Here is a 20,892-nt window from a genome sequence, read left to right as displayed (position 1 = left end):
ATGCAACAAACTTTTTCCAATTCCAAAAATCATGGCAATGGATGTTGGTAGGTTTAAGTACATCCCAGCCACCACACTAGCCATTATTTTTAATCGAAAGAGTAGGTGTGATATCCAAGCATTAATGGCAAGGAAAGACCTTTATACTTGTGAGTGGCACATGAGGTGTTTCTCCCTCATATCTGCTTCGAGGTCTTGACTGTGGCATTTCTTTGTTGTTTAGAATCCAGTATTCCCGTAATTCTTTTGACTTTTATGAGTTTAATAAAGAACATTGTCTCTTCTTCTGTCCAAACATAATGTCAACTACATCAGGTGACCTGTAAATGCGCAAAAGCGGTTTCCATTGCAGCCTTGCGAAATTTTCCTTTTTCGGATTGCTTGAAAAACCACCTCATGCAAGCATAAAACTTTTTTGCGATATATGGGAGTTTTTGCGAAATTGACGTGTTTCCATTGGGCGTATTTTCAATTCGCGCAATTTGAAGGGTAATAGAAATGCAGCTACTATTGAAAACAGTTGTGCTGCTTAATAAAAACCATGATACATGAATAGAAAGTTAAAAAGAACAACCTTATTTGATTTTTTTTTTTTTTTTTTTTTTTTATACATGTAAAAGACAATTTTATGCATCTTGCTAAAAAGTATACTATTATATTTAACATTTTAAAGATATGAATGTTCCACAATTCTTTCATCCAAAGAATCATTAGGTCCAAGCCAAACTCAATAAATGGATGGATCAAATTGTGGATTGAGGGCAAGATAGCAAAAAATTCATGACATGACTCATTTAAAGAGAGAACAGTAATGTCAATAACAAGTGTGTAATAAGAAATATTAAAACAGAGTAGTGAATGACCAAATTTAACAGCATCCAAAATCCTTCATACAGATCCTTCCTGCACTCTTCTACTAAGGTTCCTTGGACATCCTGCACTCAAACTCCCAATGCCAATGATTCCTCACTGACTTCTGACTGACTGACTTCTGACAGACGGATAAGTTTAGCAAGTCGTGTGAAACTGCAGACGGTAGTATCAGGGTGGCAGATTGCAGGGCATGTGTTTGTGTGTGTGGGCTCTATTCCAGCAATCACTCAATGGTCCAACAAAGGCCTGAATCATTGTGATAGAGGGTTGATGAAAGACAGAGGCAGGGCAAGCTTGCTCTAAGCAGCTTGCTGGTGATTGTTTCCTACATTTTGCCGCTTTGACGGAAAGAGGATGTGGCAAAATAACAGGACTTTAACAGATTTCAGACTGAAAAAAGCAAACGTCTGTTTAATCAGAGCAGTCATTTCAGGGACGAACAATGGCGAGCACAACAACAGCAGAGAACAACGAACAGCAGCACAGAAAATTAATATTTTAGCGAGTAGAAGTCTTGATTCTTCTGGTTAATGTTTAATTGGGCTCCAGATGTTGGTGCACTTAAGGGAAATTAAGAAAGCTTGAGAGACGGGATAAAGAGCAGCGAGCGGGGGATCAGTGCACCGCCTTTACGGATGCAGTCCTGACATGAGGATTCAAAACGTTAGCTTCTGCTCCTTAAAGAAATGCAATGAATAAATAAAACTGATACAAAAGCACTCGCCGCAGCTCCCAAATACACTTGATGAGGAGTGAAAGGAGACAGAGGAGAAGTCCATCTGCGAGTGAGATGTGAAAGAACTCTGATGGGCCCCTGGGTGACCGGAGATGCTGAGCGCTTGGTTCTTTGAGAGGAAGTCTGGTTTTCGGCTGTCATGAGTTCTGTAATCACGTCTGGGAACACGGCGTTCTCAGGCCTGAAGTAAAGTGAAGTGGAATCTGACAGGTTGTCTTCATTTCTCAAAGATTGGAGAGCGTATGACTGACAGCACCAAATCCTGCTTTAGGTTAACAGACAGAGCCGGACTATAAAGTCTATCCAAATAATCTAACCTAGACAAAGCGGTTAGCAAAAGGTAAGAGGGTCAATCTTGTGCAAAGCAGACACAGGACATACATACTGCAATTAACACACATGAAGCCCATCGGCCATTAACCAATTGGTACCAATGAGACTTAATTCATTAATGTTTCCAAAAGGCACATTTTTATGTCAAAGAACCTGAAATATGATGATCCATTATAAATATATATAATGTATAATAAATATATCCTAAAATATAAGTAGATGTATATTTGGGATGTATAAAAACTTGCTTATAATTATATTGTTACTGCACTTAATTCAAAGCAAATACAAATAAATTATATATTTTTTACCCACTATTAAAGTAATTTCAGACGTAAAAAAAAAAAAAAATATTCGAAATAAAAATACTAAAATATTTTTAATATATATTTAGGGGCTTTTATTTTAATCCATAGAGTTATCTGAATGCCACTGGTTAGCTGTTGCCTGAATGTGCAATAACCAGTAGTTGTACTGAAAAGTCACAGTGAATTCATAGTATTTACTATGTATGTGTAGATTCTCTTTGACACATTGTTCTGGTCGTCTCAGTTGAACTGATCTGGAATGACATTACCCGGAATAAAACGAAACACGGCTAGTTCAAAGGCTTCTCTTACAACAAAAAACACTCTAAAGCATCCAGTAGAGACTTTGAAGCAAACTCATTAAAAAGTTTTTCACTTAAGTTCACAAGTAAGTAAAATGGACAGATAAAATAGCTATGAAGAAAGTGAACAAGAAATCACAATGAGGAAGATGAGCTTTGTTTACCTGACGGAGTTGAGGATGATGATGTTCGCATAATTAAAGTCAGATTCGCCAACATGTAAAATATCTGCCTCACACACATTATAATTTAAATAATCTGACAACCTTGTAAAACACGCTTTCACCATTTGCCCTATTGAAGCTAGACATCTTAAACTGTGTGCATAATTCAAGGTTCAGTCGCATAACATCATCCCTGTGGGTACTGAGAAGGATGGAGGAGAGAGAGAAAGAGATATCTGCATATAGAGCCGAGTAGTGACAGGTAGACAATGCTGATATGAATAATTGAAAAGAAAATCAAGTAAAGCAACATGCCGGAGCAATTCAAAACAAGCTTAATGTGAATAAATCATCAGAGGGGGGGGGAGAGAGAGATAGAGAGAGATCTTAATTATCTTGTGGCTGTAAAAGTGTTTAAATTACTAAATCCAAAACTAGTACAAAACAAATTTCTGGTCAGTATAACTTCGGTTTATTTAGTGTCTGTGTGTGGGTAGCAGTACAAAAACCCAATCGTGACAGCAGTAGGCAACGTCCTGTCGAAGAGTTGGAGGGAACATCCAACAGCTTGGGAAGTCTGTCTCTCTAAAGCCCACGTAGCTCATTCAAGGAAGGTTACAAGTCTGACTGATGAAGGTAGAACATTTTGAAAGCTGATTCTTGATTTTAAGTCTGAATACTTTCACTTCCTCAATTTGAATACAAGAAAATGTTACTACCAAAATAAAACATTCAAAATCCTAAGCTAAAACTTGTGTTCTTTAAGATATGATTGGCTAACCACTGAGCAACTGTGCTTTGTTGCATTTACTGACAGGCAGTGAGTTTGCAGTAGGGTCTAATATAGTTTAGTGCTGACTCATTCTTCAATATCAGCCTCTTTGCAGGCTTGTATTTTATTAAGAAACATTACTAAAACAATATGAGCTGAAATGTGCCACATAAAGCCCGGAGGTTAGACTGAAGTGAACCTTGTTCAAACTTCATTTGTTTCTAAAAATGCAATTGTTAAGAAAGATACGTAGAGCTACAGGTGCTACACGCAGCCAGAAAAAATAAAAATAAATAAATAAATCAAGGTTAGTTCTTCTGGTGTTTAGAATTTATAATATCTACATCCTCATTATTATTTCACTTGATATGTCTACAGCCATTTTTATGTGAATTTTGGGATACTGTATAAAAAATGCTGGATGTAAATGCCAAGATGAGCATACATTCTAAAAATGTGTATAAAAAAAACACAGAAAAGACAAATTGCCAATAGAGCTGATATCATCATTTATCACGATATAATGTTTCATATCATCTGGTATCGATAATTATTGACATTTTTTATAACCTTTTTTTTTTATCCACATTATTAGAGAAAACAACAAATTATATTAGTTTTAGCAGTCAAAAACAAAAATATCGTCTTTATATCTTATATAAAGATAAAAAAGTGGAAAATGGCAGAGAAATTTCCTTGATTTAAATATATATATATATATATATCAACAAGCCAAGTGTGAGTTTTCCTACATCTTGAAACTTTTAGTTTTATAAATGATGGTAATTTTTGAAGGATGAACAAATTATGTTTTGGTCATAACATTAAAAATAACATTTAAATATGATAATATTTTAGTTTTGAACTGCTGGTAAAACATGTGACACACACTTAGAGCATTTTACAATTCCCGCCAAACTTCCATGGTTACAGTTAGTGTTACTATATTAAATCCATGGTGAATGTTGCTGATTTGTGGACTATAACTAGTTCATTCATGGTACAATGTTTCTCCTAGTTTCCACGTCAGCGCTGTTTAATCTGTTAACAACGGAGAAATTTGAATGCTCCTCACTAGATCTCGCAGCGATGTTATTACTTCAGTGGCGAATTCAAATGCTCAAATGCCAACTTCACTAGATCTCTCAGCGCTGTGTAGTAACAGTGTCGCTTTATCAAGATCATCTTGCGCCGCACTAGTGTCAAGTGATAAAGGTTCGTGAAACACAAAACAATGAGTAGCGCAGTTTCGTTCCGCTTTCATTACATTTGCCATTTGATGTTGGGCAACGAAAATATTGAGTGCTATATTGAACATTTTTTATATCGTTACCGGCAATGGTGTACCGTCGATAAATACCAATACCGTTTTATCGCCCAGCCCTAATTGGCCATACACTACATTGGAACACACATTTACCAAATCAATATCTTAAAGGCACAACAAATAAAATAAAAGCACCAACAAAAAAAACTCATGTTACTTTGCCTCAACAGAAGATGTGATTAGATAATTGGACTAAACAGCAGAACAATTTCATTGCACAACAACTCAAATGTTGGTTTGGTCATTCTGAAATGCATGAGCCATAGTCTGTAATCAAATTGATAGGGTATAATACCTACAAGAACACTTTTGTGTTCCCAAACACAAGGCACCAGCGTCCAAACACAAGACAACATTACAGCATTTATTGCGTAATTTATAATCTATGAAAAAAGCTTCCATTTTTATTACAGATATTTTGTGCCAATTTCCCAGGAATTGAGTTTTTCTAGAACACGCTTTATTTGCAGATGTTTTATGCGATATCCCAATATTGTGCAAAAGTAAAATCCGCAACTTTGGAAGGAAACATGGCAACTGTGGCTAGGCAGAGTTTACAAAAAAACAAAACAAAGCGTTTAAATTATGTATTATGCTAACACAGCGCAGTATTTATGCAGTGCATCAGGTTTATTTGCAGAACTACAAAGAAACATTAACATTGACTGACCGGCTCGCTGTGTGCCGAAGGTAACGGCCAGCCTGGTAAGCAGGTCCTCGTTCTCATAACGATCCTCTTTGGCGATGACCCAAAAGCAGCTCTCAGACATCTCCTGGGGTGAGATCTACACAGACACAGAAAGCAAAGAAACTAAAAAAAAAAAAAAAAAAAATCACAGCCTGACATCATCATGACACATCACGTTAGGTCAAGATGCTGGAGTTGCTAGGAAACGTGATGCATCTAAACAGTGAGGTGGATTTATGAAAAAGTAAAGAGGAAACCTATTCAAATATTCATATTGTGTTCTATCGCAGGTCTTTCTTTTGTTCTCCTACATGTCAGTGTGTGTGACAGCTGAATGCAGCCCTGGAGAGGCTTATTCTCAGTCTTCTCAGTACATGAAAATACAGGGCGATCACCACACACGGGCCACACAAACATGCCTAAAACACCCATGAAGCACTGCAATGAAGGAACACAAACTGGAGATCATCATTTAGAGGGGGGGAACCAAAAAAAAAAACGAAGGAAAAAAATAAAAAAATTAGGATGAAAAAGAAGAGAGAAGGAATGGAGAGGAAAATAAATGGTAAAAATAATCTGAAAGAAAGAAAGAAAGAAAGAAAGAAAGAAAGAAAGAAAGAAAGAAAGAAAGAAAGAAAGAAAGAAAGAAAGAAAGAAAGAAAGAAAGAAAGAAAGAAAGAAAGAAAGAAGAATTAAAGAAAGAAGAATTAAAAGGAAAGAAGAATTAAAGGACAGAAGTAAATCTACTTCTGTATTATGGTGATGTTGTAAAGACGGAAATTAAGAGTACAAACGATGTCTTCAGTAGTGTTCAAATATCTAATCTGGAGGTGTGAAAGGAAGCCATAGTAACACTTGGGAGAGAAGAGCATTGTGGGATGATCAGTTTAAAGGAGTCTTCTTGTTAACATAAAGACTCAAAGGGTAATCAATGAGACTGGCTGCGCTAATGAACAGACCTCACACTCCTGCCAAATACCTGAGCCAATAACAGCTCTTCAAATCTGCTCCATGAGGACATGTTCAAAGAAATCAAACAATCAGGAACGGACAGAACATGAGCCTGAAGAGTAGCCTCTCAGTGGAAGTGATTAACCCACGTTTCCAACTGCGAGCGTGATTAAGCGAACATGCAATGCTATGTTCGGCCCTTTTGACGGCATGGGGTGGCATGTTTCCCATGATGCACCAGCTGCCTCGTCTTTGACTTTCTAAGCAGCAAAGCTCTTGTTAATGAGTGATAAAAGTCTTGGGTCAGGAGCCATGAATATTGTATGGCGTCGGTTTCTCAAGCAGATGTTTAAAAAAGCATATTTGTGTCCGCCTAATGGCTAATTACAAACAGGTTTCGGATGAGATGAAGCATATGGCGGATTTTTTAAAAACATCTGTATGACGGTGGCAAAAAGGACAGAGATTAAATATTAATCGTAATGTTATAAACTAACACAACTCAAGACATCGTATCGCAACATCTGCCGAGAAACAAGAGGAGGAATCCGCACAGTAAAGTGTGATACTTCACAGCAGAGAAACATTTCCTTTAATGATGCTTGGCAGCAAACAGAAGAAGTTTTCTTTGGTTACTTCGCAAACATCTGTCTTTTCTGCTGTTGATGCTTGAACACCAAAGGAGGATTCTGTCCCGTAAGGGTTTGAGTGAAGTTAAAGTCTAAAAAAAAGTAGTTTATGGTACAATTTTTTTTTACCTTGGACCAATTGAGGCGCTTCATGGAAGTCTCGGGTTTGAATTCCTTCTTGGGTTTCAGGCCGAAAGGCAGCGTGTGTTGGATTGAGTAGGATGTCAGCGCACCCGGTCCCAGAGGAGGAGGAGGGGGGGGTGGAGGCATCCCAGTTACGAAGGCACAGCCTGATGGAGGTGGTGGTGGTGGAGGTGGAGGTGGAGGGGGTGGCAGAGCTGCAGCCCCAGGAACAAGTCGAGGAGGAGGTGAAGCAGGGGGGAATGAGGAAGAGGCAGTTGAAGACAAGACCACTGAAACGGCTCCAAACTGTGAAAACAGAAAACAAAAAGGTAGGAAAGAGGAGAAACATGCCTCATATTAATTCAGTTCCTGTTTCTAAAACAACTTTAAAACTTAAAAATGTGGTGTCAGTAAGATTTATGTTTTTGAAAGAAGTCTCGTATGCTCACAGAGGCTGCATTTATTTGTTGAAAAATACAGTTAAAACAGTAATATTGTGAAATATTACAATTCAATACAATTGTTTTCTATTTTAATATATTTTAAAATGTAAATTATTAATGGCAATGCTGAACATTCAGCAGCCATTACTATGTCACATTATTGCTCAGAAATAATTCTAATGTTGATTTGGTGCTCAAGAAACATTCTTATTATTAATGTTAGTCAAAAAGCAGTTGTGCTGCTTAATATTTTTTGAGAAAACAGTGATTCATTTTGACGAATAGAAAGTAAAATAAACAGCATTTATTTAGCATTTTGAATAAAAGTATTAATTTATTTCCACACAAAAAACTCTTAATGACTCTTTTTAAGACAATTTACAATAAGGTTCTAATTCAGTTCAAGAAGATAATGCATTAAGTATTATGAACAATAAATACAAAAATATTTTACAGCATTTATTAATATAAATGTACATTTCTACATATGCTAATACACATTTCAAGTTGTATAAATTAACAAATTACCCCATTAATTAACCATGCAAAATAGTACAGTTTTAAATTAACATTAAAATAGTTAATTCATGATACATAAAATATATGTAAATAAATGTAACTAACCATGAAGAGCAACCCATTCAGAATAAATTAAATGAAAAGTAAATAGAACACAAGGAGATAAAGTATGCAAAATAAAAAAAAGTGAAAAGAAAGCCGTAATGAAGACAAAAAAAAGAGTCAAGATGATTTATGCATAAAATTTTAGCCCTATGCTAATGCTGCCGTGCAAAGGCAAAAGACCTTAACTTAGTTTTTGGTCGAAATTTGTTTTTAGCCGCGCGTCAATATGAAGTTACTGTGCCGGTGTTATATCAAATAATGCTACCTATCAGATTGTACGGTTATCTGCCTTTGTTTTACTGTCCACTAAAATTAAAATTACGGTGTAGCCTGTGTACTTCGTACAGCTGCCATCAGGCCCTCTAACTTCTGATGTCCTCAGAGCTTTGTCCTGCACAAATGCGGTCAGAACATTTAGTATGGTCTGAAACCGCTCCATCGACAAACGTGCAATATCGATCACGAAGGATTATGCAGAGTTGACAGAAAAATGTTACACATGCCGTAGCAGATGAATACAACAAAGAACTAAAGCCCCGCCTCAACCAGTTCGGGTACCGGACCTGGTTGAAAGACTCATGCATCTAGCTGGCAGAGTGCCAAAACTTCGTCGGCACCTTCAGCACCACCCTAAACATGGTCGAACCAACGCTGGACTAATATATCTATGGAGATATTTTGTCATGTCAAATATATTAATAATGCCATCAGAATGCAACCAAAGCACAGGATAGCAATAAGTAGATGGCTATAAATAATTGTACATCAAACAAAATAAATGCCATGATCACTAGATTTTATACAGGTGTTACTATAATGATTTTGTTAATGGTGATTAGCAACTAAATATTGATAATGTGGAAGTTACTGCCTTTTGTCTTGGCATGACTTCTCACTTTTTGCTGACAATACAAAGGCAGAGTACAGTAACTTTAAAATAGCGGTCAAAAGTCAAGTTTGAGCTCAAGATTTTTATGTATATCATTTTCATTACTAAAACATCTATTTGCCAGATTTCCAGTGTCCTACCTATAATTAATTTGGCGGGACAACTAAAAATCTTTGAAGTCATTTTTCTCAGTTCCACACTCTAGCGAGTTAAGGTCTTTTGCCTTTGTAGGGCAGAATATATAGACCATTTACGTTTCTCAAAGCAGGTTTGAACCCTGCTGGCTACAGTAGCAATGTACTTCTGGGCGGTGGAGTGATGTAGAGGTTAAGATTCGGTGGAGAGTAAAGAGAAAGTTTCCTGATCGCTGCCAGAATCCACCACCAATTGCATGACTGAGCAAGGTCCTCAAACACTATGTAACTCCAGAGTGACCATCACTGCAATAAGTTCATGGCATTATCATGGCGATATCAGATAAAATTTGAGGAAGCAAATAAAAATAAAAGATCCTTTGAGTTGTAACGTATAATTTATGTACAACAGAGACTTGCAGTACCTGTCCTTCCAGATTTACTCAGATAAGTAAATATAAAAGATTAATAAGACCATAACCCTTTCCTTGATAAAAACACCTCAAACCCATCAAACATTCAGAGAAAACAAGTACAATACATTACTCTAGTGTATTCACTCCATTCATTCTGAATGGCAAACAGCTGCAAGGGTGTGGGGAGGGGATTTATTGAACAAGTAGGTGTGCTCTAATTCAAACTGCACGCACACCGGCCTCCAGATAATTCACAGGCTAAGAGTCAGCATGACTGACGCTCCTGCATATGTGGAGAATTGACTGGGTGATTACGTTTTGCGTTGCTGCAAACGATCGCACCCCAAAGAGATGGATCAGCTTAACTGCCTGCACTCCAAACTTTCACTTCGCTCATTGGCCACCATCATTTAAGAATTGATCCGCTCTATCGACGATAGCCCGTTGAGCCAAAAAGCAATTGATCAAACAAACTGTTCATTTGATGCCCTATTTGTCATGTCAGTGGGAGGGGTTTGCACGTCCATAAAAAACGAAGAGTCTCAAGTCTTGAGTCGAGGACAGAATGGAGGAGAGGAGTACAGACAGAAAGCAAGGAGAGCTAGAAAGTGAAAAAAAAAAAAAAAAAAAAAACAGAGAGAAACTGCCATATGCAACAGATGTGCCGTATTGCTTGTGTGGATCTAAACAATCCACTGGCCAAGGGCACAAGGTTTCAAATTTACCCCCGCACATAATTTATTGTAGCATTGCCATCTACCAAAGGAACCTGTTGCAAATTAGCCTTCCAGTTGGTCTGAACAACAACTGAATCAGAGTCAGTTTCACATTATCCCCATGAAAATGCTGAATATTTCTTGAGTGCTTGTTTTTTAGTGCCAAAAACATCTTTATATGAGGTAAGAAATTCTGCACATTGTTTCTGTTTATTTCAGAAAAGATGATAGAAATCCAATTAAAACAAATACATCACTGGCATAATCACTGTGGTGTTATGATTTCCCATTAACAACATTTCATGTCAACTAACCAATTAAAGAAAAAACAAAGTTAGACGGATGCAACTGAAATAAAAGAACGAAAGAGTTAAAGAAAGAGTGCCACAATGCCATCAAAACCAGTGACAGAAATTGCCAAAACAAAGAGAAAGAAAAGCATGGATACCTGGTTTCTATAGGCCTGAAGTTCAGCTTCCAGCTTAATGATCTTCTCCTCACTCTTCAACATCTGGGCTTGAGCTTCCTGTCTTCCCAGGAACTCCTCATCAAACTGGAGAGAAAAACCATATCAGCAGATGACAAAAAAAAAAAAATCATCAAAACAGTTCTCAAAGATGTTTGAGTACTGCTCAGTTGTGTTCTTCTGTTAGAATTATGTACTAAGGCTGAGAACTAATTACTGAAATGAAAGATAATTACACTACAATGAAACAAATACAAAACACAGCAAATTTAATTAAGGGTTTATCCAAAAAGTTCTGTCAGAGGATTGCATTGAGAAATAAAGATCAATCTTTAAACTGCTTTACCATGCAAAGAGAGCTAAAATTCGTTAGAGGGTCTTGAGGAATATATATTCTATAAGTTATATAATCAGGTTAGTTTAGGCTTACACATTGCTTAGTAGTGGATGCTAAAAAGATCAATAGAATCACTGACAGAAAAACAAGCAAATCGACTGAATTATTACACTACAATTCAAAAGTTTGGGTTCAGTAAATAAATAAATACTTTTACTTAGTTCATATTTTAAAAAATTGCTGTTCATTTGAACTTTTCTATTCATCAATGAATTCTGGGGGGAAAAAAGCAGTTTCCTCAAACATATTAAGTACAACAGTTTTCAAAATTGATAAGAAATCAAGCATATTTGAAGGATTTCTGAAGGATCATGTGAAACTGAAGAATGAACTTTTTACTGTATTTTCATCAAATAAATGTATTAGAGAGACTTCTTTCAAAAACTTTAAAATATCCTAGCGACTATATGGTAGTGTACATATACATACCACAGAACTAAAAATAACAACCACCTTTTATTGCACAAAACTAATCCTCACAAAAAATAGTGACAGGTGTTTTTGTGGCTGATTTAAAGAGGATGAATAGAGATGAAACTTTTCAGAGAGGGAAATACAGAAGTTTGAGTTTCAATAATTTACTGGATGTAAAACTACTTGTTGCTCATTTTAAAAGTTAAATAGCCATCAGGAAAGGATGTAGTTAAAATGCTGTGGTTTGGGATCTATAGATCCGCTGCCCTCGCCCACGTACATTTCGGCCTACAATTATAAAGGAACGCTCCCAACAATCAATACAGGGGCCTTTTTAATCTCAGAATACTGTTAATTACAAATGGCTGTTTGAACGATTTCAAGTAATCTCGCCTTAATTAAAGAAAGCTAAATGGTGCAGTCGTGAATGGTCTTCAAAGGCCGCATACTTCATTAGAGGAGCCAAAGTGAGAAGAAAGAAATAGAAAAACAAGGGAGGGGTGGAAGATAAAGAAGAGGGAAAGAAAGGGCACTTGCCTTTAGAGCTAACTCTGAGGCCCTCTGTTCAAACTCCTCAGTCCTGGCTTTATCCACACACACCTCTGCAGTGAAATGAAGGAAAGGTTAACCATTTCAGTTTGTAAAAAACAAATTAACCAGCTCATATGTGAGAGCATAAACACACCTAACAGGTGGCTGAAGTCTACATCCAGACGTTTGCGGTATGTGAAATCAGGATCTGTGCCGCTACGATGGAGGACAATTTGAGACACACACTCCTCTATGATCTTAAAATACTGAGGCCTAGAGGACAGAGAACAAGAGAGAATAAGACAGAGCGAAGAGGGAGGAAAAATCAATGCATTATATTATCTTTTTGGGAATATGGTACCATTGACTCATGCACAAAATGAGAAAAATTGTTAAATTAACTCTGAATCCTCTGACAGAAGCGATACTGGCTTATACAAGCTATTAACTGATGCAGTGAAAATGACTAAGTCCTTTAAATCTGTGATGCTGCTCGACACTCATATAAAACAGAAAGAGAGATATAAAATGGAGAGGGATATGGAGAGAGACAAAAAAAAAGTAAAAAGGGATGGCGTATGCGATACTGTATAGAGTGAACTAATTGTGCCATCAAGCAAAGGATGTCCTTAACTTCACACCTAGAGTCACTGGTAAAATCAAACTAACCTGCTCTTTTGCTTCCCTATTCCCAACACTATAACATAAGCTTATCATATGCATATCTATATATTTTCATACATTTCTATTTTTATTTCAGAACAGAAGTGATATTGGCCTGCATATCATAAATGGAGTTGACGTTTAATAAATTTAGCCTTTGTGACTGAATACAGACCTAGACTCACAATTAGAGTCTTTTCATTAAAAAGAGTAAAATTAGCAGAGCTTTCAAGTGGAAATAATTAGGATCAATCAGTTTCTTTGATCATAGGTGATCATTGGACCTTTTACAGGCATTATGTCTACGAGGTACTCTGAAGTCGGCACCATATAATAATGTTTAAAATTAGACACCAAAAGATTGTCTAAATTTCAATTATAATCAATTATAATTAAAATCAGTCTCAGAATTCTAGTGCCATTAATCATGTTCACTAATTGATATGTTTGAAAATGGAACAAATAAAGTACCTAAATCAACTTCATATTTGAAATCTCAAATATTCTAATATGGTTTACATAAATTTGGATTATAAAATTCAGATGACTGTATTCTCAGTTTTAGACTGAGTCAGCATTAAAGGCACATAAATCCACATTCCCATTGGGAATAACTGACCATAAATAGAAAACATAAGCAATGTGTGGTCACTGAACGTTCTTTTCCATAATGCCTTCAGAAAGAGCAAAACTACCACTTGAACAGCACAATTGGCATGTGAATGTGTGTATATTAATGAACAAGGTATACATTGCCTATCTGCTGTGTTTTTTAAAACTAAGTCATATATCCCGTATTCTACATATTAGAAGCCTCTCTTTTGATCAAGACCAGGTTTAACACACCCCCAGCTGTGAGCTCGAAGACATGAAAACTCTCTTTGAGCAGACGCCACAGATGAAAAGAGAGAGAGAAAGAGAGAGGGGGGATATAGGGAAGGGGAACAGTAATGTGGGCATGTGAGATGAGAGGAAGATGAAAGCAGGTTCATTCTCTTTGTTAGACACTGTCATTGGATAGTTTGGGGGTAAGAGACCAGCAGGGTGTGTGGACTGCCTGTGTAGAATAAGCAGCATTCATGGACAGAGTTTAGAGAGAAATGTTCATGAGGAGAGAAGAGCTTACTGGGAGGACTGGGACCGTTTAATAATAATTGACCAATTCACCAGCAGGACTCAAAAAGACAACACAGCAAATTTATGTTTATTTGGTCAGAATGTGTGTTTAAAAACAAGTTCTCCAAGATACTTATATTTGCAAGATTAACTGCAGGACAGAAAACAGAAGAAATTCACCAGGTCCACCCTCCAAGTATGTGTATGTAGATGGATAGATGGATAGAGAGAGAGAGAGACAGACAGAGAGACAGATAGATATTTGCATCAGCTGCAGAATGAGTGCTGCTTTTCTCCAGTACCGCCACTCAGCAGATGGTCTCTATCTCTACACCTCTATTTCCATTTGCACTTCTCTTTTCTGTCAAAGCTGTTATTCTAAAAACAATATACAGCTCACTGGCTAAAGATCTTGAAAAGCTGTTCTCCAAAACACAACACACTGAGTCATTAGTGAGACCTTTACTGCCATGAAGATGTATGCTGTTGCATCACTGGCACTAATTAGACAGAAATCAATAAAAACCTCAGACTAGGTTTGAAAGGGAAGAGAGGCAGCATTTTCATAAAAATTGAATATTAATATAAGATGAATATAACGTGACTAAGTGCCGGAGTTGGTTTTGAAAGACATTTTCTTTTTTTCACAGGTTTATGAAAGGTTGTGCGTCCAATACTATTTAAGAGTTCAAACACACCAACTCATTCCTTAATATTATTCAAAAATATTATTCATCAATTAGTAATAATAAATCCAAAATGAACAAGTAGTAACTGAATAAAATGTTTAACACACATACACATATCCACCTTATTTTCGAACGCGGAAGTAAACATGGGTCCAATATCCGGTTGTGCGGCACTTCCGTTTCCTCGCTTCCCTGGGCTAAATAACATATCGATCGCGAAGGATTATGCAGAGTTGATAGAAAAATGTTACACATGCCGTAGCAGATGAATACTACAAAGAACTAAAGCCCCGCCTCACTCAGTTAGGGCAGGGGTTCCCAAACTTTTCCATGCCAAGGCCCCCCAAATACCACTAGGTTCTGGCCAAGGCCCCCCTTTTGCAGGATGTGTTGAACCCATCGACAATACTACGGCACGTGTAGAAATAAATAAATAAAACATCTAGGTGAACATCAGATTATGTGATGGTGTTTGATACCAGAAAGATTATGCACCGATTACAATTTTCAAGGCAGGTTCCGATTTTTCATTGAGTTTAACCTGCCGATACAGATTTTAGCCGATTCTGATTTAATTTTTTCTTACCACTTTACAGCACACACAAATATTATATATATATATATATATATATATATATATATATATATATATATATATATATATATATATATATATATATATATATATATATATATATATATATATATATATATATATATATATATATATATATATTAGGGCTGGGAATCGATTAGATAAAATTAACTAATTACTTGCACAATTTGCTGTAATTAATTGCAATTAATTGCATTTCCTCCAAGCTTGTAATCATCAATAATTAAAACTTAGAATCACCAGAAAAAAGGAACAGAAAATAGCCCTATATTAAAATAATATTAAACATCAATATATCAATGTATTATTCTTTTTCAATAATCAATCAACATAATCAATTTAAGATTTTTTTTTTCAATTTTTTTTTTTTTTTTACTAATTATAAAAATAAACTATAGTCCTAAAAAAGCTATTATTACACAGAGCATGTGATCAGAGCAGGTCATTTTAAAGGAATAGTTCACCCAAAAATTAAAAATTCTGTCCTCATTTACTCTTCCTCGAGTTGTTCCAAACCTTTATGACTTTCTTTCTTCTGCTGAACACAAAAGAAGATATTTTGAAGAAAGTCGGTAACCAAACGACTGATGGACCCCATTGACTTCCATATAGGAAAAAAAAAATACTATGGTCAATGGGGACCAGCAACTGTTTAGTTACAAACCTTCTTTAAAATATCTTCTTTTGTGTTTAGCAGAAGAAAGGAAATCATACAGGTTTGGAACAACTTGAGGGAGAGTAAATGACAGAATTTTCATTTTTGGGTGAGCTATCCCTTTAACATTGTTGCCCAGCATGAATAACAGCGCAGCAAACGGAAGTCTAGAGAGAAATTTCACCTTATTTGAGCGGACTTGCTTTTCCAGTGCGTGATCGGTAGGCCTACATGATTGGAGCGTTTGGGCCGTGAACGACAGAGCAGAACGCGCAGCGCGCCGACACCTATGGCCGACACACACACACACACACACACACACACGGAACGGAGAGTGCGGCGGCGCACACGGAGCGGAAAAGACCCGCTCATTAAAGCTGCTCGAGAATGAAACCCGATATTTTCGGCTTTTTAATAGCAGCCGCAACAGGAAATCATTAAAACGAGGCAAAAAAAAAGTGCTGCGTTAAATGCGTTATTTTTTTAACGCGTTAAACATTTCAAATTAATCGCAAAGATTAACGCGTTAATTCCTCCAGCCCCAATATAGCCTATATATATATATAATAAAACACCACTTTTACCCAAACTGATTAATAAAAACAAGTTTAAATTAATACATTTTCTATAAATATTTTTGTCTTCATTTTCTTTAGTAGGCTATGTCAGAAAAGAAAATGAAGGCAAAAATCCTACTCCAGTTCTTGTTCAAACACACTATACATGCAATATGTGCATTTTAGGTACTTTTTGTGTGAAATCATATTTATTTTGTCCATCAAAAGTGTGCCTTCACTTTAATTGAGCGTGAGCAGCGCAGCAAAAATAGACTCGGCGCCGAAACCCTCCGCTTCACTGCTGCTCACGCGACGCTCCTGCTTGCGGTGTGAATGCACTCACTGAACATGCACGACGGAAAAAAATCGCGCTGCTCGCGCACCGCTCGCGGTCTGAAACGACCGTAATTCACAAGGTTTCCTACATGTGCGTTCTGTGTGCATGTGTGATGCTGATGTTGCGCGATCATGTTATTCATGCGGCGCCCGAGTGCATTTCAGCATATGTCAGACTGAAAATCACGTGAAAATCGGCCAATTCTTGTCACTAGCCGATCAATCAGTTCATCTCTAAAATATTAACATTAAAAGTATAATGTTAAGATAGGCTATGCAACAAATTATTATAATGTTATTTCATAACAATACTCATATTAGCAAATATTTAATATTTTTTATAAATATATATTTTTTTACTTTTTTCCGCTTTTTTCCCTAACTTGCTGCGGCCCCCCTGGCGCCCCCTGGCGGCCCCCCAGGGGGCCGCGGCCCCCACTTTGAAAACCCCTGAGTTAGGGTACCGGACCTGGTTGAAAACACTCATGCATCTAGCTGGCAGAGTGACAAAACTTCACCGGCGCCTTCAGCCCCGCCCTAAACATAGTCGAGCCAACGCTGGACTAATATGGAGGTATTTTGTCATGTCAAATGTATTAATAATGCCATAAGAATGCAACCAAAGCATAGGATGGATAGCAATAAGTAGATGGCTATAAATAGTTGTAAATCATACAAAATAAATGCCATGATCATGCCATTATGCCATGATCACTAGATTTTATACAGGGGTTACTATAATGATTTTGTTTCTCCTTGGAGTTTTTATCATGGTTTTTATTGAGACTTCATAGCCCAGCCACTTTTCTGGTATCGGGTGGTCTTCTATAGGTGCTCACGAAATGAAAAGAACAAACATACGGTCGTTTCGATGGTTTCTTCAAATGTAAAGCTTTTAACCACAGGCGAAGGGATTCCTCAGGCCGGCGACACACTGCGTGTCCGTTTTTATTTCGGCTCCCATGTTAACAGGTTAGAACGTGCACACTGCCTGCGTGACACGCGCGTCTCACAGGCGCGGAAAACGCGTGCATGCTATAAATAGAATCGACGCCTATTTTTCACGCGACACGCAAGCGTTTTGTACGGAAGCCCTAAGAGGCCATGGATTGTTATTTTTTTCTATCTTGTTTTCTCGTGATCACGACTTAATTTTCTCGTGATCTCGAGATAACAAAAGTTGTTTTCTCGTGATCACGACTTAATTTTCTCGTGATCTCGAGATAACAAAATTGTTTTCTCGTGATCACGACTTAATTTTCTCGTGATCTCGAGATAACAAAATTGTTTTCTCGTGATCACGACTTAATTTTCTCGTGATCTCGAGATAACAAAAGTTGTTTTCTCGTGATCACGACTTAATTTCTAAAATATGATCTCGACATAAAACCGTTTTCTCACGCCGTCATGTGTATCGCGATTCGCGAGAAAATCTCGCTCCTTCTGAATGTTGTGTATATCATGATGTAGCCTACGTGCGAGCTGGCTTCTTTGATTTTGAAATCTACTTCATAAAAAGCCCGCAGAAGAGATGGATTTTATAATTGCTTTGAGAGAGAGAGAGGTGTCCCAGAGGAGAACCTGGCCAGACTTAACTGATCTCTGACCATTTCTCGGGTCAGCCGCAAAAAAACATTAATCTGCATCTTTCAAACATAATTCTGGTAGACATGCAGACGTCCAGGACCTGAAGTTGGCTGGCAATAAAACTGTCTTCTACGATAAAGTTGCAGACCTGACAGCCTCCTCCTTCTAAGTGTCGGACACTAATGTGGAAGTCGCCAAACACTGACAGAGAACTATTTCATTTTGAGTGAGCCCGTTATCAAAGTAAAAGCGAATGCGATCATCCATGATGCTGCTTTATTCTGCTTTTGGTGCTTATACTGTTGTTCTTGCCGACTACACAGAAAAAAACAAGTCGTGATCACGAGAAAACAACTTTTGTTATCTCGAGATAACGAGAAAATTAAGTCGTGATCACGAGAAAACAACTTTTGTTATTTCGAGATCACGAGAAAATTAAGTCATTATCACGAGAAAACAACAGAGAAAAAAAATATTATCCATGGCCTCTTAGGGCTTCCGTAGTTTTGGAAGCGTTTTCAGACAAAATAGAATAGGAAAAGATCTTTGTATTTAATTTTACATGAATACATATTAATAAATTACATTTTGATGTTTGAAATTTTAGGTTTTGACAAATGCAGATATAAATGCAATGAAAAAAAATCGATTTTCTAATATTGCACCTGTCAATACAGAACGAAATATTCTGTAGCCTGTTTTGCCGTCAATACTGCCGACGTTGTCTTTGCTGCTATATATATGTTTAACATTAAAGGCCTTCCACAACTCTCTCCCCATTATGTCGAATATAATCACCAATGAATGAGGATCATATGTCACCTAGCAGTGCCGCGTCAGACACGTTTCTGGTGTGCAAAGACATGTAAAACGCCACGCAACAGAAACGCCACGCAGCCAGTGTGTCTCTGGTCGTAGGGCGCCTGATTAAAATGTCAATGATTTCGATGATTAAAACACTCCTGCTCCAAGTAAACCTTTCTTTTGTGTCAGTTTATGACAACCTCTAACTGCACAAACAATCCCGGTCTTCCCCGAAGCCATGACGATGAGTTAGTTGTTAGGAACACTTGTTTAATTAACCGATATGGTGAAAAGTGATCAGCGCGCCAGTTACCGGAAGTGCCTGACCGGAAGTCTCGCACAAAATACCGTCAACTGGCTGCGTCCGTATTTCCGTTAAAAATAAGGTGAATACATACATATATATATATATATATATACTTTTTTAAAGTAGCCTTCCTTTGCCTAAATTACATTTCTTGGGTATTTTTCATTCACCATCTAGTCAGCTCAATAAAAACAAATACATAAACACATAAACAAGCATTCCTCACCGTGTGAAATAGTCATTCCTGACCAGCAGCAGGTGCTGCAGTATGGAAAGAAAATAGCTCTCAGTGCTTGTGTCCTTCACAGAGCAATATAACACATTAAAGACATCTCCAATATCAGTACACACTGTGTTAAGGAGCACTCAAGCTCTGCCACTGGTAAAATAAAGGGAACAAATGGAAAACTACAGAAAAAGAGAACGTACATACTCTCTTATAAATAGTGTAGACACGAAGACAGAGCAAAGACTTATCTTGTAGCCTTGTCAAAGCATGAGACTTGTAAAACACTAATGAAAGCAAATGAATAAGGGAGATTTATGGTTTTGATTAAATCTAAGAAAACATCAATGCAATCAGTGCATGGTTTGCAATGATATTATTATGACCACCATATTATTGTTGGAGGTCCTCTAAGGATCAAAGAATGAGTGGGAGAAAGAAAGAGAAGACGACACAGGAGAGGGAGTGTTTTCTGAGGAGCGTTTAAGTGTGGACAGAATATCAAATGAAATTGTATGCATCTCAGCATCAGAAGGATATTCCAGTTCACTCCGGATGTCCTCCAGGCGATGGGAGAACTCAATCATGTCCTCCTCCTTGTGCTCCTCAAAGACCTTCAGCTGAATATCCAGAGCATCGTTTTTTACAGTGTTCAGGCTCTACACCGAGGGAAAGGCAAGGGTAAACAAAGAAAAGAGAAAATTAAATGGGTCACGCAATAGAAAACATGCAACAGAAAACTTTCATACGTGAAGAGGTTAGCCAATCAGAACAGAGGTCAACTACATATAGAAGTCCTACAGATATGGAAGCAAAACAGCAGGGGTAATTCTAAGTAAACAGCAAGAATGAGGGAAAAAAATCATGGCAAAAATTACATTCAACTGCTTTTGTTGCAAGAAAACGTGTCTAACATTTTAAGTGGACATTCAGGGGAAAATGTGGAATATGGCCACTTTAAGAGGGAAAAAAGAGAAACACTGACAAAACACAATTTCCAAAAATGTGTATTTAGAAAAAAATAATAATAATTTTGCTTTCATTCCATCTCTTCTTATTCTCTACTCCCATTTCTGAGGCAGCTTCTGTTTTGAATAATA

The 20,892-nt window shown here is 37.1% G+C and overlaps 1 protein-coding gene across 1 annotated transcript in view; it reads right to left on the bottom strand.

Annotated features, from left to right (window-relative positions):
* The window catches only part of diaph3 (diaphanous-related formin 3), a 363,248-nt gene that overhangs the window by 178,028 nt on the left and 164,328 nt on the right, over positions 1 to 20,892 (bottom strand). Inside the window, exons 12-18 of the mRNA XM_081358271.1 lie at positions 20,343 to 20,451; positions 19,793 to 19,916; positions 12,391 to 12,509; positions 12,243 to 12,307; positions 10,877 to 10,981; positions 7,213 to 7,512; positions 5,486 to 5,600 (exon numbers count right to left, since the gene is read on the bottom strand). Of these exons, the coding sequence (XP_081214397.1) occupies positions 5,486 to 5,600; positions 7,213 to 7,512; positions 10,877 to 10,981; positions 12,243 to 12,307; positions 12,391 to 12,509; positions 19,793 to 19,916; positions 20,343 to 20,451 (937 nt within the window). The remainder of the gene's footprint in view (positions 1 to 5,485; positions 5,601 to 7,212; positions 7,513 to 10,876; positions 10,982 to 12,242; positions 12,308 to 12,390; positions 12,510 to 19,792; positions 19,917 to 20,342; positions 20,452 to 20,892) is intronic.

Source organism: Scardinius erythrophthalmus (genome assembly GCF_964197995.2).
Source record: "Scardinius erythrophthalmus genome assembly, chromosome: 25".
NCBI lineage: Eukaryota > Metazoa > Chordata > Actinopteri > Cypriniformes > Leuciscidae > Scardinius > Scardinius erythrophthalmus.
The sequence above is the reverse complement of the archived record's forward strand: the minus strand, read 5'-3'. Positions and strand labels throughout refer to the sequence as shown.